Below are 27368 nucleotides of genomic sequence, written 5' to 3' on the forward strand. Positions count from 1 at the left end.
GTGAGCCTCCTGTCCCGTAATGCCGGTTCAGATTGCATATTGTACATACTACACATTATATAAATTAACATCTAGCCTGCAATTGCACTGGAATAAATACAAAACCTATAGGGATTTTGCTCTTTTTATGTATTTTCTTAGGTACCTACTGGGTATATGTAACTGTTAATGATATTTCAAAACTTGCGACTAAGTCCTTAATTTCGATAAATTAATAACTTCATAATATCCTTACATTCAAGTCAAGAAAAACACTGAAACACTGTTGTTCATGTGTTTTCTGTGTTCTGAATAAAATAAAATAAATCGCTCTTACAGCACTTCAATTAGAATGTACAATCTTGCTTGATGAAATTGTGAAAACGTTTTTTACATGGTTATAACATTTTCGCCATTCTTCTGCACCATTTACACCTGAAAACCCCGATTTATGAAGCTTTCAAGAAAGAACAATATTTATTTATTTATTTTATCACCAGGTTACATTGTAGCGTTCACAATAATAATATGTAACTTACAAAAACGACAGTGATTAAATGCAAATTTAATTAAAGGTGCAAACAACATGTATTAGAGACTAAAGCAATAGCCATCTATAAAACATAACCCTTCTTCTGAAGCAGTCGGGTAATAATCTAATGTATCAATACATTTCAGTCCAACTTACCAGTCAACTCAACGACGCGTTTTAAAATCAAAAATTGAGTTTGAATTACGTTTGAGGTCGAGTGGCTTTTTCGATTTTTTCACAAAAATAACAAATGGTAATTAATTAAGTTAAAGTACAGCCAACTAGCAGCGATCCAAAAGGTCGATTCGACTGTCGAACTGACAATCTATTCTGTCTCTTCCCATCTTGTGTAGGTATTTGTCGTAATGTCTCGTTCTCCCGCCAAAATATGTCAAAGTCAAACTTTTAGGCTGGGTTGCACCATCTCACTTTAACTTTGACAAACGTCAAAAATCTGTCAAATTCCATACAAAAAGCACCGGTTATCGTCATAGTTACCGTTAAAGATAGGTGGTGCAACCCACTATTGCAAATGACTATGACATTGGGTTTGTTTACATTTGGTATCGCTTCTTAGGTACTTTAGATCTAGTTAGATATCAATTTTCCGCAGCGGTTAACAGATCTCGTAATGCTTTGACAGGTTACAATAAACGTTGCCATATGAAAATCACACTTTTCCAATATTTTTCATGCCATGAGATTCTGGTAGACCTAGATAATACATTATTTTTAAAGTTACCAAATGGTGGGTTCGATTGCAAGCGTAGATTGTATCCCACTAAAAACATTCTGTAAAAAACTAGCCAAGTCTCGATGGAGCTGCTTGTTTATCTCTAAAAAGTAATGAAATCTAGACAAAGTCGTGCCAAGTCTATGGTTCCTTACTGCGATTTCTTTATTATTATAATTAATGTTGTGTGACTTGGCCGTTGAACATTTTTCACTTCTTTTTGTAGANTTACTCTATGTCAAATCTTACGACTGTAGTACGTACACGATTATTGAATTAGTGCCCAGTTTTTTTTAATGTAATACGGGCTTGCTCTTGATTACAATCTCTTCGGAGGGGTGCAGATGGATAGTAGAGCGAAATTGCCCAGAAGACGCATGTTCATTCGAGACTTAGGCTTCTTACGAGTAGATGTGATTTTATTTAATTTATTGATCTTTTAATTTTACGTGTTTTCCATTCAAGGGAGTGCCAAAAGAGTGACGGGTGGAGTTACCTTTTGTCAATCTCTCTGTATTGTATTGTAACTGTAAGTTGAAGTGATTACAGTTTAAAGATAATTATATTCTTTTTTGTACACAAATTATTTTTGTATATTAATATTCTTCAATAAAATTCTTCAATAAAAATAGTTATATAGGTTGGTTCTGTTCTGATACAAAAATGCGTGAGAAATACCTACCTACTATTTGATACTCTTAATTATAAGCAGACAGTGGTGACTTCGTTGCAGCGGTGTGGATGAATTGTACAGTCTGCCTCGAAGCGCTGGTAGAATAAAAGAATGCCAAAAAAGAAAATTTCCGTATTTTTATTACTCATTTATTTTACCGGGTGACTTTTAAATCGTTGGCTTCTTTTTAATATAAGACTATACTCATGATGCATAGTGCATTCCCTAAATGAGACAAATCCGATGACTTTTTTTGTCATTATTTTTACTATGTATTTCTATTAGTATGCTCTTATAAAGAGTTTATTAAAACAATTGTACAGTCAAGAGCACATCAGCCTATACATTTTATTGCAAAATGACACTTAATATTATGTATACACGGCCACACTGTTAACTATCCATTTCCGTTTTTGCTCTCACTCTCATCAAATGGCAATTCTTTGAGATAGAACGAGACGATATGACAGGCAATGGATAGTTAACACTGCTGCTGATAGTACATCGAAATAAGATGCCACAGTATTAAGCTTGATATGGTGTCGTCTGTACAAAGTTTTAAGGCTGAGTTGCACCACCATAATTTGGCCTTAACAAAACGATAACCGGTGTTTTTTGTATGGAGTTTGACAGATTTTTGACGTTTGTCAAAGTTAATGTAAAGTAAAAACCCAGCCTAAATATTAAAATTTTAACTCATTGGATTTGTCTCATATTTGGAATGTACTATATCATGAGTAGAGCCTTATTTTAAAAGGATGCCAATGATTTCAAAGTCACCCTGTATTTTTCTTTGAATGATTGAAGATTTATAAATACAATACTATTCCGTACAACAACGCTTTTCATGTTATGGTGAGAGCGCCCCCCTTAAAATTAAGTATTTGTAATTATTTCATTTTAATATTTGATTATTCATTTTCAAAGTTAATGTACAACAAAAATTAAATATTCTGTGAATATTACAAGCTGCTGCCATTATTAATATTGAACAAAAAAAAACTCACCCCAGAAGCTGGAAACATTTTTTTTAAGATTCAATTTATTCTGTAACCTATTATTGGTATCGTTTGATAGAACTTGTGAAGCACTTTCAGGATCCAGGACCAGTTTTTCGATATATTGTATAGTTTAGAAATAATCATGTGAGATTACTTATCGTTAACACTTAACACTTAAGATTTGAAGCTATTTATTACACAATACATAGTTTATCTATACAGCTCGCGTTTTTTTAGGTATTTTTTTTTTATGTGACAGGAGGCAAACGAGCAGACGGATCACCGGATGGTTACGAGTAAAAGAAATACGACACCCCCGCGTCAGTAAAATACTTAAGTTAGTACGAATATTTTGAATCCCGTTTTATTTTAATTTTAATTTGATGCTACTTGATGGCTCTGCTCCACGCCACCTACGCTAAGAAACGCGCAACCATAATCTCTGTGTTCAATCGTGCATGAATATCAGCAAACCATTATTATATGAAATTTTGATCGAACTATCGATAAATATGGTAATCATCAGATAAGGAAAACAATTTTATTCGTACCTAGTCATAAACGTGATTGAGTAACTTACATTTTACAGTATTCATGTGATTAGATATCAGGCTAGGTAATAAAAGCAGCGCTCTTGGGGGCAGCGGCGTCCTTCCGAAATGCGCGGTGCTGTGTTGCTGACAACGCTGGTGCTGGCGGCGCTGGCGCGCGGCGCGGTGCGCGACCGCTACCACCCGGACGCGCGCGCGGGGCCCGGGCCCGGCCGCGCGGCCGCGCGCTCCTCCGCCGCCGAGCGCGACCCGGCGCACTGGGCCGCCGAGGCCGCGGCCGCCATCGACGAGCGCGTGCGGCGCCGCAACAACCGCAACGCGGCGCGCAACGTCGTCATGTTCCTGGGCGACGGCATGTCCGTGCCCACGCTCGCGGCCGCGCGCACCCTCCTCGGCCAGCGCAACGGCCAAACCGGCGAGGAGGCTCAGCTTTCTTTCGAGGCCTTCCCCACTTCAGGTTTTTCTAAGGTACTCATCTGATATTTTTCTATCAATTAGTAAATCATGACTATTCTTAAATATGTTTTATTATCAGTAATTTATTTTTTATGGCTATTTACTAATTTCTATTCCTATAAATTGATAATAATTATATAAAATATTTCTAATGTCTCAGACTTATTGCCTGGACGCTCAAATCGCAGATTCAGCATGCACAGCGACCGCATACCTTTGCGGCGTAAAGGCTAATATAGGCACAATCGGTTTGAATGGTAACGTAGTGCGAAGGGATTGCGACGCCTCCTTCAACACCGACAACCACGTCGAGTCGATCGCGGCGTGGGCGCTAGAGGACGGACGAGATGCAGGTGGGTTTATACTAGACGCAATTTCGCACTATACTAAAAAGTGGGCATCCTGCTCAACTGAGTTCATATCTTTATGAGACCAGTAGTGAATTTTATCAATGTCCCGTATTAGAAAATAATGATCAATCTTAGACTTAAAGTTTTTGGTTTCATGAATTAATATAATTACGTGTGTCTTGAAGGCATAGTGACCACGACCCGTGTCACGCACGCGTCGCCCGCGGGTGCATTCGCAAACATAGCCAACAGGGACTGGGAGAACGACGAGAGCGTGCGCCAGGACGGCGCCGACCCCGCGCGCTGCCCCGACATCGCGTACCAGCTCGTCCACACGAGCCCAGGGAATCAGTTCAAGGTGAGACTTAAGTGCCAAAGCATAGATTTGGATATCCAAATTAGTACATTAGGCATTGTAGAAAACTGCAATGCAAATTTATTAAATGTAACAAAACAACCAAACCTTTTCGACCGCCTAGTTATTTGGGATTTACCATACACTACGTCTTTGTCTCCACAGGTTATATTGGGTGGTGGAAGAAGAGAATTTTTACCTTTTAACTTCACCGATGAGGAAAGTTCGCCCNCAAATATTAGGATACATCACATTTATGAATATTATAGTTATTTATTCGAATGATTATGAGTTTCGATCATTAGTATAGAAAAATATATGAAATCATATATTAGTAAAAACTAAGTGTATGATTAGTGATATTATGAATATCAATGATTATGTTTTTAAATATGTAGGTTTTAAATTTTTTATGAAGAATGATCATTATGGTATCAAATTGTATGAGAAATATTTTCGGACCTCCAATGATAGGAATTGAAAAGTTATGTAAGAAAATGCGCTACCATTTTATGTCAGGTATATCTTTCCTTGACCAGTCCCCGAAGGCAGCGCCTGTTCACAGACATGATCTAGTTAGATATCAATTTTCCGCAGCGCTTGACAGATCTCGTAATGCTTTGACAGGTTACAATAAACGTTGCCATATGAAAATCACACTTTTCCAATATTTTTGATGCCATGAGATTCTAGTAGACTTAGATAATACATTAATTTTTAAAGTTACCAAATGGTGGGTTCGATTGCAAGCGTAGATTGTGTTACTTAATCATAGTTTTTTCTTACAGGCATGTTTTTCGACTTGGCTAACGAACTTGTTGCCTTTACATCACCTGCACCTTAGTAGTCACGTAGCCAAAATGTCTGCATTATGTCTTTATTATACGAAATTTAAATCGAAGTCTCAATAATTGAATATGGTAATCTCAAGATAAAGAAAATATTTTTATAAATGAGATTGAGCAATTTTGTTTTTACAGTATTTTTGATTAGATATCAGGCTAGGTAATAAAAGCAGCGCTCGCGGGCGCAGCCGCGTCCTTCCGAAATGCGCGGTGCTGTGTTGCTGACGACGCTGGTGCTGGTGGTGCTGGCGCGCGGCGCGGTGCGCGACCGCTACCACCCGGACGCGCGCGCGGGGCCCGGGCCCGGCCGCGCGGCCGCGCGCTCCTCCGCCGCCGAGCGCGACCCGGCGCACTGGGCCGCCGAGGCCGCGGCCGCCATCGACGAGCGCGTGCGGCGCCGCAACAACCGCAACGCGGCGCGCAACGTCGTCATGTTCCTGGGCGACGGCATGTCCGTGCCCACGCTCGCGGCCGCGCGCACCCTCCTCGGTCAGCGCAACGGCCAAACCGGCGAGGAGGCGCAGCTTTCTTTCGAAGCCTTCCCCACTTCAGGTTTTTCTAAGGTTTATTATATATTAAATCTCATTTTTTTTTTTCATAAGCTTTTAAAGTCTGCAAACTATTTCTTTATGCATAACTTATTGATGAAACGTACTTAATGAAACATAATACGTTTCAGACGTACTGCCTGGACGCCCAGATTGCAGATTCAGCTTGCACGGCAACCGCGTACCTTTGCGGCGTGAAGGCCAACCGAGGCACTATCGGCGTCAACGGTGACGTACCGCGATGGGACTGCAATGCCTCCACTGACCCCGATACCCATGTCGAATCTATCGCAGCGTGGGCGCTGAAGGACGGACGAGATGCAGGTCGGTTAAATCCAGGCGCAATTTTATATTAAAAGTATACAGGATGCTAAGTTGCGATTAGGACTACTAATTGTCACGTTGTTAGGAGATTTTGGTATGACGTGTTTTATGGCACAGGCGTGGTGACCACGACGCGCGTCACGCACGCCTCGCCGGCGGGCGCGTACGCCAGCGTGGCCAACCGCCACTGGGAGAACGACGACGCCGTGCGCGAGGACGGCGCCGACCCCGCGCGCTGCCCCGACATCGCGCACCAGCTCGTCCACACGAGCCCAGGGAATCAGTTCAAGGTGAGGTTCATTTATTTCATCCCAACTAATATTATAAATGCGAAAGTAACTCTGTCTGTCTGTCTGTCTGTCTGTTACGCTTTCCCGCTTAAACCTCGCAACCGATTTTGATGAAATTTGGCATAGAGATAGTTTGAGTCCCGGGAAAGAACATAGGATAGTTTTTATCCCGGTTTTTGAAACAGGGACGCGCGCTATAAAGTTTTTCTGTGACAAAATTCCACGCGGGCGAAGCCGCGGGCGGAAAGCTAGTAGTTACTATTCAAGAAAAACTGATACCAACTGTCGAAGCATTAATTTAAAACAAATTAGATTTTTTATTTCTGTATTTTTTTATTTATATATCGTGGGACTTACTTTTGGTCTCTCGCAACAAAATTACAAACGTACCTAAATTCATACATCATAGACCGTAATAAATAAATAATGATACTAAGAAAATTCATTAAATACCTACACAATGTTCATTTCCACAGGTTATATTGGGTGGCGGAAGAAGAGAATTCTTGCCTTTCAACTTCACCGATGAGGAAGGTTCGCCCGGTGTTCGCCACGACAATCGTAACTTAATCGAAGAGTGGCAAGAAAACAAAGCAGCACAAGGTGCGAGCTATGCTTACGTTTCGAATAGGGACCAGTTGATGAACGTGTCATCGTCGTTACCGGACTATCTGCTGGGTCTATTTGAGAACAGCCACATGCAGTACCACTTGGAAGCCAACAACGTTACCGAGCCCACACTCGCGGAGCTAACAGAAATAGCGATTAAGTCCTTGAGCCGCAACGAGAAAGGTTTCTTCCTGTTCGTGGAGAGCGGGCGCATCGACCACGGCCACCACGACAACTACGTGGAGCTCGCGCTGGACGAGACCATCCAGATGAGCGAGGCGGTGCGGGTCGCCACCGAGCTGCTGTCCGAGGAGGACTCGCTCATCGTGGTCACGGCCGACCACGCGCACGTGATGGCCTTCAACGGCTACACGCAGCGCGGCGGGGACATCCTCGGCGTCTCCGACGACCGGGACGAGGACGGCGTGCCCTACATGACGCTGTCGTACACGAACGGGCCGGGCGCGCGGCAGCAGGTGAACGGCACCCGCCCCGACGTGACGACGGAGGACGACTTCGGCGGCAGGCGCTGGCGGGCCCACGTCGAGATCCCGCTGGACTCGGAGACGCACGGCGGCGACGACGTGGGCGTGTTCGCGCGCGGGCCGCACCACGACTTGTTCACGGGCGTGTACGAGCAGAGCCAGCTGCCGCACCTCATGGCCTACGCCGGCTGCTTCGGGCCGGGCCCGCACGCCTGCAACGCGGGCCCTGCCACTCACATNACTCACATTCCGTACTTTTTGCTGGCATTGATTACTCTATGCCAAATCTTACGAACGTAGAGACTATTATTGAATTAGTGCTTAGTAATATGTGATTTTCTTTAATTTATTGATAATACTATTGAATTATTATTTATTTATTAACTAGTACAAAACTAATTTTCTGAGTAATTATCTCATTTAAAACAATTGTAAGCTGACAATATACCTCCTGCATAATCGTCCACTTGCGACGACACAATGTGATATCTCGAATTATACAGTGTCTTGATGAAGTGCATATGAAAATATTATTGAAACTAGATCTACTTTTATCGAAGGAAAAAATGACAAAAAATAATTATCTGAGATTTTTTTATAATTTTTTTTTCTTTCGGTTACTTTTTGTAAAGAAAACGTTATAACTTTTAAACTAAGAGGTTTAACCTGATAAATTAAAAACAGTAACAATGCTTAATAACAGGCAATACTAATAAAATGCATAAAACACCCACAAGTAATAATAAAATGTCATTTTTGAGAAAAATCTGTATTTTTAATTTGTGTTTTTTATTATTTGAAAATAATCTTCAAATTTTATAGATGAAAGAACTAGCTCGAGCGCGATGATTCTCGGCGCAGTTTTTATTTCCTCTGCGCCTGTTTGTTAATTAATCAATGCATGCACACATAATAAGTCACTCTTTAACTAGCCATTTTGCGAAGTTTTGCATTCCATCATCAGCTCACCCTAATAACCCGAAAGAATACATTTGTCAGTCTATACGTACCTACAACATTATAAGAATTATCCTCCAACTCCTAACTGAAGGAAGTTGTACCTTCCATCAACATGAAATAATGACTAGCTGATGCAAATACCCAAACAAACTTTAGAAACTATAATTATATAACTCAAAGGTGACTGACTGTCTGATTAACTGACTGACTGACTGACATAGTGATCTATCAACGCACAGCCCAAACCGCTGGACGGATCGGGCTGAAATTTGGCATGCAGGTAGATGTTATGACGTAGGCATCCACTAAGAAAGGATTTTACGAAACTCTACCCCCAAGGGGGTAAAACGGAATCCACACGTACGAAGTCGCGGGCGGCCGCTTGTATTATCCTCCAACTCCTAAGCGTTAAGGAGTTGTACTTTTACCTTCCATCATCAGCTCATCATCATGAGATGATGATTTACAGACGCAAATACTTAGGTAGTAACTTAAAAAAAAAATCCGAAAAACTATCTTTATAGTGGCTCGCGTTCGCACCTAAAAGCTGTCTGGTAAGGAGAAGGAACGATCAAAAGTATCTGGCTGATGAGGAAACTTTCACACAACGCTACATTCAAAATGTTGCTAATGTTTAGTGAACTAACTACTAATTTTTACTTATTTAATACTAGCTTTTGCCCGCGGTTTCACCCGCGTGAAACTTAGTTTGTCACAGATCGTTATGAATTATAGCCTATATGTTATTCTGGGTTGTAAACAATAATACTGTAAAGTTTCATCAAAATTCGTTCAGTACTATTTGCGTGAAAAAGTAACAAACATCCAGACATCCAAACTTTCGCATTTATAATATTATAGTAGGAAGCAAGACATACTTTAAACCAATATTTACAACATTTTTTTATCTAAGTGCTGCCTTAGGTACATAATATGGTTCTTAACACGTACTGCAATGGGATCAATGGCTTCAGTTCCTTACAAAGTTTAGGACTAGATGACGCAGTTGAAAAATATACAAGGATATAATATAATTATCGGTATTATACAAATAATACTTGTTTGAATAGTGTAATTGGTTCTATCGTTCTATTCATAAAAAAATAATAAATAAATTCACAGCCCCGTTTTTTATCTTGTTTTCACTGTCACAGTTGTTGTTAATAAATGAAAATAAATTATAAACAAAGAAAGCGCTGAATTGCCAGTAGAACGACCAGGAGTGAAGTGAAAGCGATCGTGTTGGCGAGAACAGGCGCGGCGTTGCAGGCGTGCGCGCCCGGCCCGAAGCAGCCGGCGTAGGCCATGAGGTGCGGCAGCTGGCTCTGCTCGTACACGCCCGTGAACAAGTCGTGGTGCGGCCCGCGCGCGAACACGCCCACGTCGTCGCCGCCGTGCGTCTCCGAGCTCAGCGGCACTTCGGCGTGCGATCGCCAGCGGAGATCGCCTAAAACAAAACATTTCATGACAAAATACAGATCAAAATACGTATATTATAATACAATTATTATTATTCATCTGCATCTTTGGCCCTGTGTCTGTCACAGGGCACGAGTTTGAAGCATCAGCAAAAAGGCAATGAAAACCAGCTGTGTACGCACCGAAGTTCTCCTCGGCTGTAACGTCAACCCGCACGCCGTCGGTCTGCGCGCGCGCGCCCGGGCCGTTGGCGTAAGAGATAGTCATGTAGGGCACGCCGTCCTGGCCGGTGTAGTCGGAGCGGCCCACGATGGAGCCGCCGCGCTGCGTGTAGCCGTTGAAGGCCATCACGTGCGCGTGGTCGGCCGTGACCACGATGAGCGAGTCCTCCTCGGACAGCAGCTCGGTGGCGACCGTCACGGCGTCGCTCAGGCGGATGGTCTCGTCCAGCGCGAGCTCCACGTAGTTGTCGTGGTGTGCGTGGTCGATGCGTCCGCTCTCCACGAACAGGAAGAAGCCGTTCTCGTTGCGTTGCAAAGTCTTAATTGCCAGTTCGGTCATCTCGGCTAGTGTAGGTTCTGTCTCATTATTTGCCTCTGCATGATAGGGAATGTGAGTGTCCTCAAACAATCCTAAGATGTAATCTGGTGGATTATTGAGGGCATCCTTCAATTGACTTCTGTTCCACAGATATTCATAAGTAGCATTACGGCTGCGTTTTTCCTCAAACCATTCTTCAACCAGATTACGATCATCAGTTCTTCTACCTAGACTATCTTCATCATCCCTGATAGTGTTTGGGTAAAATTCCCGCCTTCCTCCACCTAATATAACCTGTCAACACAGTACTTAAAAAATAAAATATATATTCATTTGCCTAACACATGTTTAATACAAAAAAGTGGAGAAAAAATCAAGAAGTATATTAATGATCAATAAAATTCTCACCTTAAACTCATTTCCGGGATAATGATGTATCAGTTGATGAGCAATGTCGGGGCAAGAGCTGATGTTTACGTTGGCCGCTGTGACCTGCTCGTCTCTCTCCCAGTTGCGGTTTGCTGCTTTGGCGTACAGGCCCGCGGGCGACGCGTGAGTGATGCGCGTATTAGTCACTACACCTGATCAGCAATCAAGTTTTTATTATTACAATATTTTATATGTAGAAATAAATGTGTTAGGATTCATATTTTAAAAAATACTCACCTGCATCGCGTCCATCCTGGATCGCCCAAGCTGCAATCGACTCCAAATGTGTACTAGCATCGAGAGATGCTTCGCAATCGTGACGCGCAACTGCAGCCGTGAGACCCAGCGTGCCGTAGTTGTTCTTCACCCCACAAAGGTACGCCGTCGCTGAACACGCTGAATCCGCAATCTGATGGTTGACGCAATATGTCTGTGAACAGAAAGACACCTGCGTAGTCGTATCTAGATCGCCTAAGGTACAAATTCATTAAGACCGATCAACGTACCTTACTCAAACCAACAGACGGAAATGACTCAAACGAAAGCTCACTCTCTTCGCCGGTACGTCCCTGTCTCTGTCCAAGCAGCGTTCGGGCGGCGGCCAGCGTCGGTATGGACATGCCGTCCCCCAAGAAGAAAACTATGTTTTTGGCTTTGCCCTTGCCGGCAGAGCGACGTGCGCGTTTCTCGATGGCGGCCTGCGCCTCGTCGTACCAGTAGGCCTTGGTGAGCTCGGCTTGGCGCGGCGCGGGCGCGGCGGCGGCGCGCGCGGGCGGCTCGGCGTGGTAGCGGTCGCTCGCGGCGCACGCGCACAGCGCCAGCACGACTGCGACTCGTAGCACCAGCATCTCGTTTATCGCTCGACTGATGCGCAATTAATTATTTCCACTCATATTTATACATTCAAACATACAATCTTATCACTAATCGTGTACAGTTCATTGGGAAAAAACTGATTTTATTTATTAATTTCAATACTGAGCAGATGATCATTGAATACGACTTGAGAATCATTATGCAATGATAGAAGGCTTATTACATAATTTATTTATAAGCTAAATTAAAAGTGTTCAACAATTCGAGACCAGCTTGTTGTTAAAGGAGTTAGTTGTGGCCCTGGTAGTATGAAGGTAAACCTATAAGTTTCATATCTAATCCTCACCTGTTTTTCAGTTGATTAAAACACTTTGCATCCTAGCAACTTGGACTCTTGTTAAAGACGGTAGGTGCACACGGGATTGCTCAAGCCGTTTTACAAACACGTGACTTAGTTTAATGTTGCAAGCAATTTATTAATATTATAATATTTCTTTTGTAGGGTATTTTCTATCCTCTCTCATTCTGACTGCCTTTTTAACATAATTATTGTTAAAAATGAAAAACTCGTAACTAGACCGCCAACGACGTTCCCCAACGTAGTTACATCATCATTCAGCCATAGCCATAGAAGTCATAAAACATTTCACCTGTCAGTAAAACGAAAAAACACTAATTTACATTATAAAAATAAAATAGGTACTACGTTTAAAAAAAACAGCTTCAAAAAATAAGCGGCCTTCAAGAAAAGTCCACTAAAAAGTATAAAAATAAATCGATGCCAGTCTGCCAAATGCCAAGTTCAAGAAATGTAGGTACTAAAATTTACCGGCACCAACTCCAAAAATATCAATCATGGGTATAATATTTTGTACTAATGAATAAAATAACATAATTATTTTAAAACTTTTTAGTTGACTTTTTTTTTAAGGCGGCTTAGTTTTTGAAGTCTGCGGCGGGGTTGAGCTAGATCCAAAAGAAAGCCCAGCTTTCCTTGTCTCCGACTCACCGACGCTGCTCTCCGTGGGCAGGAGGGCTCCTAATAGAAGGGGACATCTGCTGGACTTCGTCGCTGTGCAGCTGGTCATTGGAGTCCAGAAGCCTAACATGATGACATCATAGGTGCGCGTCGCCTAAACAGTGGTGTTCGTATAACCGCTGGTAAGTATTTTATAAATTATAATAACTTTGTCCGTAAAAAAGTGTGCAAAAGTTGTACAAAAGTGTAAATAATAACAATAAAAATATAAAGCAGTATTTTTCGTACGTTTCAGTAACTTGTCTATCCGGTGAGCCGGGTGAGTAAAGTAATAAACAACTGTATACGCGTAGTAATCGTCTTTTTAGCTTGCAGGTACCGGTTGCAGCAGCGTCGTGTCCAGAAGTGGTCAAAATGTAAATATTACGACGCAATTAAATTCGTAAAGTGGTCAAAATTTTTCAATAGGACCCTTAAAACTACCTCAATGTATACTGATAAGTCACCCTAATAAAGTTCTTGCATAAACCGGTCTAAATGCGAAAAATATTATTTAGGCCCAGCGAAAAAGTCTACCTGCCTAGACACAAATGGGTGGGTGGGAGGGCGAATTTTTGAATTTGATGACGTCGGATCCCTACAAATGGGGTGTCTATGGATAGGGCTCGCCGAGACGAACAAAATAGGCAGATTTACGTTGGGGGTGACCATAGAAAATTTTGAAGTTAACGCCAAAAAACCGTTTCCGTCAAAGTAATTTTAGGTTTTTTAAGTTAGGTTNTGGGTTAAGTATGATAATATTTTCCCGGGCTACTCGAGGATTCCGTCAACTGGGACCGCAATTAACTGGGACCGCGGTCCCAGTCGCCGGATGCGTAAAAATTAAACAATTTTCTTCCGGCGACTGGGACCACTCATGGATTTTAGTACTATACCGATTTTGGATTGAATAATATTTTCTTTTAAGTTATCTGTCAGTGGTCCCAGTCGCCGGAAGAAAATTATTATTATTTTATGGATCCGGCGACTGGGACCGCGGTCCTAGTTAATTGCGGTCCCAGTCGCCGGAAGCCTCGCTACTCGTGTATAAAGTCTGTTTTACTCGAACAAACCGAAAATTGAAACCGACTTTCGTTCCATTTTATTTCAGCATGAATTCTGAAGTCTCGTAAATGCACATGGAATGTGCCATTTGAAAACCTTTACGCTCTCCAAGTTATTGAGTAACTGAGAATGTATTGACTAAGGCGGAAAACATGAGAAAGTTCACCTTTCATCTTGTAAAATGGAAAATATTTTGAGGCTTCTGCATTTTCATTTAGGGAAATATAAAATTGTATTTTTCAATAATCAATTAAAATTATCAATGTCATGTTTTGTTACTGAAAAAGCTTTAAGCTGTTAAATAATGATCGATTATGTAGGTATTAGGTTACTCCTGCAGATTTTGTCATTCGTATGCCATAAATAGGTACTATAGTATAGTAGTCTATTCATATATGAATAGATAAAAGATGACTATTGAAGTCTTTATTTCTAGCTATAAAGATAACCTATAGTATATTTGGTCAGGACTTATGATATACCTAGAACTACAATGTATGTTAGGTAGAGCACATATTTAGCAAGTAGTTGCATTAATCATGGCTTCATTTAATAAATACACACTAAATTCATAATGATTTTAATACTAGGCTTCCAATATTACACACTATTATGTTAAAACAAAGCAATATACACAATCCAATTCGAAATTCCAATAAATGTGAGCGCTATTTGTAAAGAATTTTCTCCTAAAGGTTGTAGCGGCTTAGGCAGAAAATGTCAACCAAGATTGATTGTCATCTATGGCATAATAATGATCAACTCCATGCTTTTCGTGAGTAAGTAACCACGCTGACATTAAATAAGTTTCTCTATGAAATTGAATATTGTACCGATCGCGTGTCTCCGTTCATTTTCCGGCGAATGTCTCTTTGCCTTAATGGGCAATATTAAATTGGCAATCCACTACCGATAACCGGCCAATGTTTGGATGGACAGATAACCTTAGGCCAAAAGTTATAGTACAGTTATCTAATATCGGCCTTGTTACAAGGCGCCCGAATGTTGTTCTGGATAAACATTGCCCAAGTGGCAAATCAGTGATGTACTTTATCATTATAAAGAAGTTGACATTGTTCATTTTACTTCAAAAAAATTCCAGACACAATGTAACACATTCATTAGGTCTATTATTATACTCGTAGGTACTATGACAACATCAATAAAAATATATTTTTGTTGTACTACATCTAAATAACGCGTGGTTCGGTGCAAATGTATGGAACTCTATGTACACGAGTATGATTTACAGTTTTTTGCCTTATAGGTACTCATATAGTTTCTTTCAATATAGCTAACCTATATTCATCAAAAGTAGAGTCGTCAAAGCCATTATACTCGTAAGTGTATTTTGATCAGGTTGTATTGGTATTTTTTCTGTTTTCGGTACTTAGGGATTTTGGTTAAAGTACCTAAAAATGTGATCACAGTTTATTGAACTTCGAAAATTCTGAGCTCAAAGGGCGTTTATTCTCGTGCTATTACAGGCTTTTATTAATAACTAGCTTTCCGCCCGCGGCTTCGCCCGCGTGGAATTTTGTCTGTCACAGAAAAACTTTATCGCGCGCGTCCCTGTTTCAAAAACCGTGATAAAAACTATCCTATGTTCTTTCCCGGGACTCAAACTATCTCTATGCCAAATTTCGTCAAAATCGGTTGCGAGGTTTAAGCGGGAAAGCGTAACAGACAGACAGAAAGACAGACAGACAGAGTTACTTTCGCATTTATAATATTAGTTGGGATACTGTGCTTATTTCCATCACCCTCATTAGCGAAGTTAAACGTTTCTGGCTAGGCCTCCGCGATAGCCCGGCAGGCACTAACTCTTGCCGTTGATAACACGTCTGCGTAATTCTAGACTCAGCAGGGCTACCCGGTGCATTGTTCTTATTATTATAAATGCGAAAGTCACTCTGTCTGTCGGTCTGTACTCTGTACCAAAACAATACAGTCGTCAGCAGATTTTGTACTTCTTGTCTTTATTATAAAATTCAAAATTAAATACTTATAAGGCTTGATGGGGCAGCAAGGTTCTGGAATGGAGGCCACGGACCGGAAAACGCAGCGTGGGACGTCCACCCACAAGGTGGACCGACGACCTGATAAAGGTAGCGGGAAGGCGCTGGATGCAGGCCGCTACCAACCGTGCGATGTGGAAGTCATTGGGGGAGGCCTATGTTCAGCAGTGGACGTCCTGTGGCTGAAATGATGATGATGATGAAGGCTTGATGTGATGGCGTCTGTAATTCACGTATTTGCAATGCTCCAGACAATAAAATTAAATGGGGGTGTCTCCAAGAACAACCTACCAAAGTCAGTTCGAAAAAGTTCATTTCGTTCAACCGGAAATCGATTTTATCCCCTTGAGTTTAAAAGTTGATTATATATTATTCGATTTAAACTGCTTTTTAGATTTTTTGTCTAAACTGTCCTTAATTATTATACATGCTATTTAAAAAAAAATAAAGCTTACGTATATTGATGTTCTTACATAACAATAGGATGCCGTAACTTCAATCATAAAATCACTGCAGCTGCAGATACAGCAGTAACTGTATTCTATGACGTATTACGTGGACGAAAAACAAAGGCATATTTTTAAGGCACACAATATCAATTTCGCATGCGAATCCTTAACAATTCCATGTAAAAAATAGTTTTTGTGTTTGCGTAACGGAATATTTATATGTTCAAATATAGCTTTTCTGGACGATATTCAATTCTGTTACTGACGGTCCAATACTGAACTAGTGGTTAAAATCGAGCAGAGAGTACTTTTAATGTGTTTTGTCAAGCTAAACCACTATTTTATCATCCTGATATTTCACCATTAGTAGCAGGGTTGACCGTCGCGTTGGTTGAGTTAATTCACTCACGAAACGCAAGAGAAAAGCTACTTACACCCGTATTCACAAACATTACTATGAGGTCTCACAGTGCGCGTGGAACCATGCATATGCGAACCAATCATAGAGCTCTATTTAACGCTATGCGTTCGATTTGCTGCTTCACTTAAGCAAGCATCGTTTGTAAATGCGGGCGTTAGTTTAGCTCTCACTAGCAACTCTACATAAAAAGGTTACAATCTAGTGCTTGGATCTATCCGTTCGTATGTTACGAAACATTTTTGCCAATTTACCGTGTACCTACCATGAGTTTACGTTATGTGTGCTCGCTAGCGAGTACGTCAAAAATCTCTATGAAGATTTTGTTTCTTGAAAGTAGCCGCTAGGGGCGCTGCACAATATGTCATACAATTAATATCATTTTTTTACGTAGTCTCTAGCGAAAACACCTAACGTAAACTCATGGTAAGCACACTGAACTACGGATTAGACCTGGCAATGGGTATTGAGCACTTTTTGTTTTGATCGTTCGTGAAACTGTGAACCCTGGCCGCGCTGTCGCCGGGTCGGACGCACCGCGACGCCGTCTTCCGCGCCCATCCGCGGCATACCGATCGTGACGTTATCACCCCACGTCCCCTCACTGATTTATGTGCGCGACTGTACCTGTGTTGACGTCTACCCACCCGCTAATTCCTCCAACTTCGAATTTTTAACTGCTCGTGCTATCTAGATTTAACACTTTCTTTTGTTACTGTACTTCCATTAACACTGAAGGGTTAAGCAATCGTGTTTATTAAGATCAACGACAAGGTCACATGAGATTATTTATAAGAACAAGCCACATACAAGACCCTTGGCTAAATGCAATTTTAATTGGCGACAATTGAATTCGTTAGAGACACAGCCAACAAAACAACTTAAATAATTAACAATATTAAAGTGGCGTAAAAAGGGTTATTCTTCTTTTGTAATAAATTCAGATAGTTAACATGACATAATTTTAAGAACCAATCAAACATTCATATTTGTAACATTCATGTACTGACATTGTGTGGGGCAATGCACCGATGATAAGCAGGGAGTGCATTGTATGCACTATTTTGTTATTGTTCAATGCAATCTTACCTCGGCTGTTATCAGTTAATTAGAACTAAATAGACACTGACGTGGTTAGCATTTGCTCTTAGTACATTCAGTAATAAATAAATATCACATTTAATAAGTAAGCGCCTATTATTAGAATATTATGAAATAATCTAATAACAAATAACGCATTTTACTTTACAGTATTATTGTCATTATTTTATATGCAACTGGATGCGTTGTAAATAAGTTTTTATAATCGCAAGTTAATTATAATGCAGGATTAAATTATAATGCAATTAACGTGTGTCTATCTCTCTGATAGACGCACGTTAAACAGGAATAATCATCTTGATCTTAAATACAATCATGGCATTGACTTAACATATATAACATTATTATAACATAACAATGAGCAGTCTGTATAATAAATTATAATTATTGGACTAATTTAAACACCCTGGTGTCATCTCCTGACTCATTTCCATGAATGCATCATGGAAGCTCAATCTCAAGTTGACACGTAAATCGGAAGATCCACCTACTAAGTCTCTTAATGGAATATCATAACAACTAAAATACGCAATGACATGGTTATTAAAACAAATAAAACGTTCTAACAGTCACGCCAATGCCGAACCACAGAGTAACCCAAGCTTATACGAATATGCTGGCGGCATGTCAGGTTTATTAAATGTTTATTGCAAAATAACACCTATTGCAAGATCATAAAATGCTACAGTATTTAGCATGATGTGTCGTGTAACGAACTAACTTACTAACATACAAATGGTGGATAAAAAAGCTCGTGTTGATGACGTAAATATTTATTTTTACAAGATTCAAAGTTGCGATCGGTGGGATCGGTGGCTTCGTAGTCGGAAGTGTGATTCAGTATACATATTGACAACCGATTACCGTTTAACGTCTATAATTAATATCATGATCTACTAACTTATCATTGAAATAAGGCTAAGATAAATTGCGCTCATAAACTTATGTAATTTTATTATAACTTAAAATTATACCTATTTATAACTGTTTCAGTAATTAAATTGCATCATTGCCTGAGTCAACAATATGAATGGACGACATGATAGGTTTTATCTCACAATTCATTTAATAGTCAGTACCTGCACAGATTTACAGTAATTTATGTAAATACAAAAAGAACAAAAGTATGTATAAACCACACGAGATCTTTATGGAGAACTGGGATCGAAAATAAATTATGCGCGATTGTTAAAATGAACCAATTTAAAAAAGGCTCTTAAACTCACCTATTAAATTATAGAGTTAGGACTACAATAAGCTCTATTGTATACATTTAGCTATTAGTTAACATGCAATTTACGTCCCTATAATATTACTCTATTCAAAAAGTGGCTACATACACCTTATTCTGCACGGCTTTTATCTACTCCCATATTGCAGAGTCCCCATTTAAAACCCCAGCTCTAAGAAACACCAGCGTTCGCGTTCGCTTCACTAATTTCTGCGGCGATAAATGAATAACACAAAAGTAAACAAACGAAAAGAGGTTTTGCAAAACTTTTATGCGGACAAAATGGATATTTTTAGATAGTACTGTCTTCATTTGAAGCCCGGGCACCAGTTTGCGTGCGTCGGCCTCATTTAGAACATTTTATGACATAGTTCCGACTTACTATTTCACTTTTTGTTTAAACTATGTCTGTTGAGGCATGCGCTGGTAATCGTCCCCCCTTTGTAGGCACATGCAAGAAACAGTATTGTATTTCAGTCGGGCTCCTCAATTTGCATTAACGTCAAGAGCACATACGTCATTCAAAGACCTAAAGGTACTTATAAATGACGCTAGGGACTGTTGTTTCTCTGTTGAGACGGGATTGCTTAGCCATTGGCGAAGGTGCCGGTGTAATTTAAGATTAGTTTTAATTCTAAAAGCCTTACGACCTTAGAAATCAATAAAATATTTTTGAGGAAAATGTCAATGAAAATGAAAATGTCGCGAAGTATCTGCTTGCTGCATTTACACTTTCGGTCAATTTTTTAAGGAGTTGATATAACTTTGTTGTACCAGTCCTCGAATCTAGTTTTATTAAGATCGGCGTCCAATTACCAAGCCATCAATTAGTCCAGTTCCTTACGAGATGGCTGCTGTTGCTAAAGAACGCGAATCATAACCCTAATAATAAATCTTACACCCGGTCTAGTGCTCCAGTTGTTTAACGATGTTCTGAAGGCGTAAACAGAGGCAGGTCACCGCGATTCGTTTACGTGCCCACGCGCATCCCGAACTAATCACGCTAGGGCTGATTCAGATTTATGTCGTCAGTTTTTATGGGACTTTGATGGCCTATTTTAAACGGGGTCATTGTCCATACATCTTGTGTTATGAGTTTTGTTTCAAAGTTTCGAACAATGGATTTTTTATTTCAATTCATAATCAGAGGTAGAATTCGTTGAAAATTTGGGTGTAATACAACAAGGTGTAAGTGAAATCAAAGTTTTACATCCCAACACTGCTCGTAGGCTAGGTAAGCTTTATTATATCCTTATACTGCTGCTGTAGACATAATGAACTTTACACTTATTCGTACCTCAGTCTATCGTATAATAATTCTTGTTTGTCTCTTATTTTAATATTTATTTTTTTATCTTAATGCGTAACAATTTATTTTTCATATTCGTAACAATATGCAGAAATCTACAGTTTTAAAACAGAGATAAACTTAACAAGGCTGTTGGTTAATAGATATTATAATGATATTTATTATTTAAAATTATGTGACAACCCTAGGAGACCAGGAGACCTAGGCATAACAATGACACCGCAAGGATTTATACTGCGTGTCATAAACTATAATGCATTTACTATGAATCCTATGCAATATCGTCACACTGCCAAAAGGTTTATTGAATTTCCTGCTAGCGTTCATATTTATTCCATGCAATATGAATTCTTTAAAAACATCACGAAAATAGATCAACTTACAATGTTACCATCTTGGAATAATTACTTGTTGATAACTAATTAAAATAAACCACATATAAGAAACACTGCAGTCAAAACTAAAATAACTGTGAAAATAATCGAATTATCTTAAGTTGTTTGAAGTTAAAGCCTGGTCCGTGAGCACGTAGAATTTTGTCCAATGACCCGAAGCTACCCATCCTTATCACTCTCGCGTAATTATATTGCTGTCGCGACTGTGCGACGGGCGCCCGCAGTGAGTGTGCGAGCGCGACAGCAACATAATTACGCGCGAGCGACTATTATGCGAGTAACTATTATGTTCATCATCATCATTATTTCAGCCATATGACGTCAATGATTACCTGATTAGATTCCTGCTAGAGATCATTTGTCCACCTTGTTGGAACCATTTAGGTATGTGAGATAGAATTCCTGAAATAGGTACCTGGGAATTGTATATGTTCGTGGAATAACGAAACTCGATTGGTCCTTAATTTATCATAACATTTGCGAGCCACTTGTGACACAATCATTAGGCTACAATTGCTATTAATCAATTTAAGGCACACCATTTATATCAGTTCTCGAGTTCTTGTGATTTAATTTAAACGTACATTATTGGTTCTTACGTCATTTTTATATGATGCAGCAAAATATGATATATTGAATAAAAAGTATCTATCTGAAACTATATCGAAGCAAAAATAGAATAAACTAGCTTTCCGCCCGTGGCTTCGCGCGCGTGGACTACATTATCTACATATTTTACGGAACCCTATTTTTTCCTAAATAAAATTTAGCCTATGTTACTCGTGGATAGTGTAGCTTTCGAATGGTGAAAGAATTTTTAAAAACGGTCCAGTAGTTTTTGAGCCTATTCATTACAACCAGACAAACAAACAAAGTTTTCCTCTTTATAATATTAGTGTAGATAAACTTACCCCCTTACTAATGAAAATTACATATGCGTTGAACAGTGTTTAAAGTGTCGTTTTAATGTGTTTAACAGTCGTGTAACTTCTTATTACGAGTAGTAGGAGGTTAGAATCTAAACTTGTATTTATATTTTTTTTTAACTATCTCTTTTCACTAACTCAGTTTATCGTATTAATTATTGTTTGTCGTAATTATTTGGAATTCTACAAAGTCTGCAAACTGTTCTGCCAATTAGAAAAGATGAAGAAGAAGTCATGTTGGCTGAAGTGAAGCTAGAAGTTAGTGGCGCTTACTATTCATATTGTAGACAAATAAAGCCTTGTTCGCACTAGTGGTGTGGCAAGTAATTTACCCGAACACCACCGGCGCCCGAACACCAAACATTTAGTCGAATAGGTTACTGAATTGATTAGTTGAGATAACAAAATGGAACAAAATGGATTGGCCATTTTGTTATATTTTGACTAGCGAGTAGCACCACCACTAATTAGGTACTTGTAAACTGTACTCCACCAAAGTGCGAACAGTTTTTTGGTCAGTAGTGAGTTGTTTAGCTACTAAAGGAGAGTTATACCAGTCTTCACCATTAATCCCTAATTTTTAAGTGACCCCTATGTAAACAAAATTCCTGTTGTGTTACCATAGGGGTCACTTAAAAATTAGGGATTAATGTTGAAAACGGGCACTACTCTAAATTACTCGACTAGTGCGAACAAGGCTTAAGTGTGAATGGAAGCCAAGACTTGCACCTCACTTCAGCGGAGTAAGTCAACCGGCTGCTAATAGCTCATTGTTCAACTTAGCTGCGCTTACACTTATCGAAATACGATAGCAGTGTCTACTACAAGTTTTGTTTCAGCTTAAGAATGCACGGTTTGGACTCTGAGGTGGCGCCTCGTGTATTTTTATCTGACGTATTTGAAACATCAGATCTTAAGTTGAAAGGTATTTTAAAAATCTAAAAAAAGTACGGCATCAGACAAAAATATTGCTTTCACATCTCGATGTGATTACAGCAAAATAATCCCAATCCCAACTAATATTATAAATGCGAAAGTAACTCTGTCTGTCTGTCTGTCTGTCTGTTACGCTTTCCCGCTTAAACCTCGCAACCGATTTTGATGAAATTTGGCATAGAGATAGTTTAAGTCCCGAGAAAGAACATAGGATAGTTTTTATCCCGGTTTTTGAAACAGGGACGCGCGCGATAAAGTTTTTCTGTGACAGACAAAATTCCACGCGGGCGAAGCCGCGGGCGGAAAGCTAGTTATAATATACAGGGAAAATATACGTTTGCAATAACTTTTTTTTTTTATTTTCAGTCATCTAAACTACCAGAAACTTTGACTTGGAATCAGAGACGTTGGGATTTGACATAAAGCAATATTGACGATATGCGTTGTCTTTGCCCATGTTTGATTGTTTGTCATTTAGCCATTTGAATGGGTATGGAAAATTCTTCCGGGTTACCTAATTCCATAGTTTACCTATCAAATATGACATTGACGCCTTATTTGGCCAACAGACTCATAATTTGATTGCGCGTTGTTGCTTCAATTGCTTGGAATTAAAGCACATTGTGTCACTCATAATCGCATGCGCTCATTGGAGGCCAGTTTATCGAGTTAGCCCCATTTGGCCGTTAATAGCTCTTCATCAAAACATATTGTTAGCATACTCGAATTAACGTGTTTTAAGCAATAGATTATCTATCAGTCACTAACAATACGGGAAAGTGCACAATCCCGAAACTGTTTTTTCTTCTGGTTTTGTTCAAATTGTTAGTAAAACAAAAATTTATAGTAAATTAGCAGATTAGATTGGTTGCGGGTAATATTAAAAACTTTCTAATCTAGTCTTCTTCATCTTCTTCAGCCTAATGCCGTCCACAGCTGGTGAATTTCACGAGTAAACCGCTTAAAGGCAATACATGTTTGGATTTTCAAACCAAGTACTAACAAACTCTGACACCCTAGCGCACGATTGAAGCCATAAAGAAAGAAATTGAATTCAGTTCAAACTAAGAGTAACTTAAAAGTTACTCGTTTGCAACGTTAATACATAAAATTGAAGAAGCTGTATTACGTTCAGTAATAATAACCTTGAAGTTAGGATTTCAAAAATGTATATCATTTAATATTATGACCATTAATTATTTTAATTTCTCAAAAAGGCATAAAAAATACTTTTAATTTGCAAAAGATTCGAAATGTTTCCTGGAAATTCCTTCTCTTTGTATAGCCTGACCAGGAACATAAAAACCCTGGCACAGAGGCGCTTCAATTGCATTTGATAGTGCAACACTGAGTACAGTCGTACATGTGTTAAATTAATAGGCTAAATTTATGTATCAGGATTCAGGATTACGGGCTAATTTGATATTTTCATAAATTAACGAAAAATATTATTAAAGATAACCTGGTTTAAATAAATTAAATGAAACCATCAATCGAGCTAGTAGGATTTATTTTATTATTCATCAATAATCAAATTCAGAACATGAATATTCAACTGCAATGTCTGCTCATGAACGCTTCAAACTCGGTACTTCTTTCCCAATTCCATAAAATTCAAAACTTAGAAAGTGACAAAAAACTTTAAAATAGGTAGTTGAAACAGACTACAGCTAATTTTCATAGTGGACTGTACCATACGATAAACATGTCAGTCAATTTGACAACCTTTGTCGGAAACATTATTCAATGAAAATATTGTCCGAACCCTTAGTATTTCTCTTCGACAAATACATTAACACATCGTGAACCACTTTTCTTTCACGACTATAAAAATATTTTAGCAATTTAATTCACGAAATCAATTGCACACATTTAAAATAAAGTTTGTTTACACTTTGACAACAATAGACTGACATGCATGGTGACATGTGAATGAAGTTTTCAGTTACTGTTGCCATTAAAAGAAATTAGTACCATTAGTTTTCCGCAACATGGCGAGGGTTTTTATGTTCCTGGTCAGGCTATAGAAGCCTTCCTCGCACTTCAATTAATTTTGACCGTGTGGTTTCGAAATGCGAGCCGCACAAGAACACAACATTTAAAAGAAAGAAAATAGGCCACCAGTGTCACGGATGCTCATACATATGACAAAATGTTAATGTAGGAAACCGAGACAACATAATATGACATAATTTATTTTTACGTTTTTAAAAGCAGTTTTAAGTAACCATCTACATGTCTACTCATATTCTATTTAATAAAATATCCGACCTGGCTTTGCAGGTCATTTGTTGTGATTATCTTTTCTACTTAAATAGCCCTTAAATAGAGCCTCCCAGCAGTTGTCAGTTAAAAGTTAACAAAAATTATAAATATCTCTGAATGTTCTGCTGAAAATGATCTTTATCATAATTTTTTGTTTTTATTTACGCTGCTTTTATGTAAGCAATAGCCGTCACTAAGCTCTTGGCAATAAAATGCTATGAAGCTAAGCTTACAAAGATTCTTTTAGGTCGTTTTTCCAGCGAACCAGAGACGCGTAAACGCGGCGAAACCCGATTAATGTTACTTAAAGTGTGATCCGTGAGGTGCCTCCTTCAGATACAGTACACATTTTGTTACTTAGACGCTTATGTTTCAAACGAAAGAGTGACGACAACCAAATTTATTTTCACGCCAAGCTAAGTCTTGTTTGCTTTCAAAAAAGAAAGAACTTTAAGCGCGTCTATGAACTTTGAAAAAAATATATGTTTTATAAATTGCAATTTATTTAAAATAATACACTTTAATTAAAATTCTTCAACATTGTTAGTCTCTAGAAGAAATTCTACCTATAGTTTCTGCCGCGCTGATGTCTTATCTTCCATAGTTTTATGCCATAATTTTTTTACAAGTGTCTTTTTATGTTTAAGTTAATTAAAATCTGAATATTTGTTGTCACTCCAAGGAGTCGAACTCTCAACTCGGGAAAGAGTTCAACTCCCCAATCACTAAGCCATGTAACCGTCAACACAGCTTAACCATTAACAGACTATTAGCTACCTTATTTTCTACAAATAACTCTTAGTTACGTGACTATTGATAAAAATCTTATTTGCTCGACTGCACACAGGAATCCTTAGAAAATAAACTAATCGAACACTTCTTGCACTTGCACTAAGTTCATTGCTAATCCGTTTAGCAAGAATATGTGTTAAGCTGCTCTGTGCGGTAATACTTCTTATATAAGAATTCAAACACTCTATGCTTCTGTTTATTAACTGATTTTATAGGTTTCATAATTTTAAAGGCCTAAAATCGTAACTTTGTGTCTGAAGTGCGATAACTACGAGTACATTAGATTACGCACCTGTCAGGTAAATAATAATATGACAATGATTAATATCTAAATCTAAATATATATAACTCAAAGGTGACTGACTGACATAGTGATTTATCAACGCACAGCCCAAACCACTGGACGGATCGGGATGAAAGGCATGTAGGTAGATGTTATGACGTAGGCATCCGCTAAGAAAGGATTTTACGAAACTCCACCCTTAAGGCCTCAGCCTCGAACTTAGCGGGCAGCGGGGCGGGAGCGGCGGCGGCGCGGGAGCGGGGCGGGCAACGCAGACCCGTTCTCGAAACAAGCGGGCAGCTCGCGCGGCGCTTTAACGGCGAAGTGTTGTGTTCGGGGTTGTGTTGTCGAGATATTTGTTTTTATTCGCAAACGAAATGTCTGAACAACGGCGACAATTTTATTTCGATTCAAATTTATTCCTAACGCTCGATTTATTGTGGGCAAAAGAAGGAGTGCGCTGCCCGCTCGTTGCCCGCTCCCTCGCCGCTGCCCGCTCGTTGCCCGCTGCCGCCCCGCTGCCGCCCCGCTGCCGCGCCGCTGTTTTCGAGAACCGGTCTATTTGATTTTACGCATAAGATCCTGCCGCTCCCGCGCCGCCGCCGCCGCCGCCCCGCTGCCCGCTAAGTTCGAGGCTGAGGCCTTAGGGTGTAAAACGGGATCCACGCGTACGAAGTCGCCGGCAGCCGCTAGTTGATTATATGTTAAAAGGTACAAAGTTATCTGTTTAATTTTAAATATCAAAAAGTTAATAAGAATTTTACTATTTTTGTAAACAGTTTGCCGCCTGCATAGATAACGCAATTAACAGGAGATTTTATCGAGGTAAAAGTAAACATGGGATACAAGCAATTTAAAGTAAAAATAGTTAATTGGTGCATAATGTATACATACAAGGACTGCATTAAACACTGAACAGCTATTGTCGCCATTAGTTCATAAACCCAAAAGGGTTGAACTTAGCCCATAAATAGGTATTTTCTCTTCACTGTCTATATTTGAAGTGTCTTTTAACGTATAGGATTCAATACTGGCCCTGGGTTACACGATCTTATATTGACTTTAACAAATATCTAACTCCATACAAAAACACTAGTTATCGTTATAGTTACGATTAAAGTTAGTGATGCAACTCAGCCTTATGACTTCGAGTTATTTTTAGTTACACATATTTTTATCCGTAATAATTCACATTTTAATGTTAATTAATCAACTATTTAAATGTAATATGAACTCTAAGTTTATTCATAGAATATCATCATTATCA

The 27368-nt window shown here is 39.4% G+C and overlaps 2 protein-coding genes across 4 annotated transcripts; one reads left to right on the forward strand and one right to left on the reverse strand.

The window, feature by feature from the left end:
• The first annotated feature begins 3562 nt into the window (after window positions 1–3562).
• On the forward strand, window positions 3563–8348 carry LOC114362708 (membrane-bound alkaline phosphatase-like). Of its 3 annotated transcripts, XM_028318218.1 has the most exons (5): window positions 3563–3937; window positions 4086–4278; window positions 4461–4633; window positions 4796–4853; window positions 7172–8337. In XM_028318218.1, exons 1-5 carry the CDS (start codon window positions 3578–3580, stop codon window positions 8029–8031), a joined length of 1644 nt encoding a protein of 547 aa, XP_028174019.1. In that variant the 5' UTR covers window positions 3563–3577; the 3' UTR covers window positions 8032–8337. The 3 variants fall into 3 exon arrangements, with proteins under 3 accessions (XP_028174019.1, XP_028174018.1, XP_028174020.1); XM_028318217.1 differs by having other exon boundaries at window positions 4461–4853; window positions 7172–8340; XM_028318219.1 differs by lacking the exons at window positions 3563–3937; window positions 4086–4278; window positions 4461–4633; window positions 4796–4853 and adding exons at window positions 5664–6038; window positions 6155–6347; window positions 6465–6637 and having other exon boundaries at window positions 7114–8348.
• Window positions 8349–9523: 1175 nt separating this feature from the next.
• Window positions 9524–11960, reverse strand: LOC114362710 (membrane-bound alkaline phosphatase). The gene is made up of 5 exons (XM_028318222.1): window positions 11586–11960; window positions 11317–11509; window positions 11059–11231; window positions 10293–10944; window positions 9524–10138 (listed from the first exon to the last, which is right to left on the reverse strand). The coding sequence occupies exons 1-5, from the start codon at window positions 11925–11927 to the stop codon at window positions 9870–9872; spliced, it is 1629 nt and encodes a 542-aa protein (XP_028174023.1). The 5' UTR covers window positions 11928–11960; the 3' UTR covers window positions 9524–9869.
• Window positions 11961–27368: the final 15408 nt, after the last annotated feature.

Source organism: Ostrinia furnacalis, unplaced genomic scaffold, assembly GCF_004193835.3.
Source record: "Ostrinia furnacalis isolate ACB-3 unplaced genomic scaffold, ASM419383v2 OfSCF6691, whole genome shotgun sequence".
Lineage (NCBI taxonomy): Eukaryota > Metazoa > Arthropoda > Insecta > Lepidoptera > Crambidae > Ostrinia > Ostrinia furnacalis.

What these genes read in the sequence shown, in the direction of transcription:
- LOC114362710 (XM_028318222.1), bottom strand. Translation starts at nt 11,927, where the DNA reads ATGCTGGTGCTACGAGTCGCAGTCGTGCTGGCGCTGTGCGCGTGCGCC. An exon ending in CGTCTGTTGGTTTGAGTAAG is followed by an intron (nt 11,510 to 11,585) that starts GTACGTTGATCG and finishes TTCTGTTCACAG; the next exon opens with ACATATTGCGTCAACCATCA. An exon ending in ATCCCGGAAATGAGTTTAAG is followed by an intron (nt 10,945 to 11,058) that starts GTGAGAATTTTA and finishes CTGTGTTGACAG; the next exon opens with GTTATATTAGGTGGAGGAAG.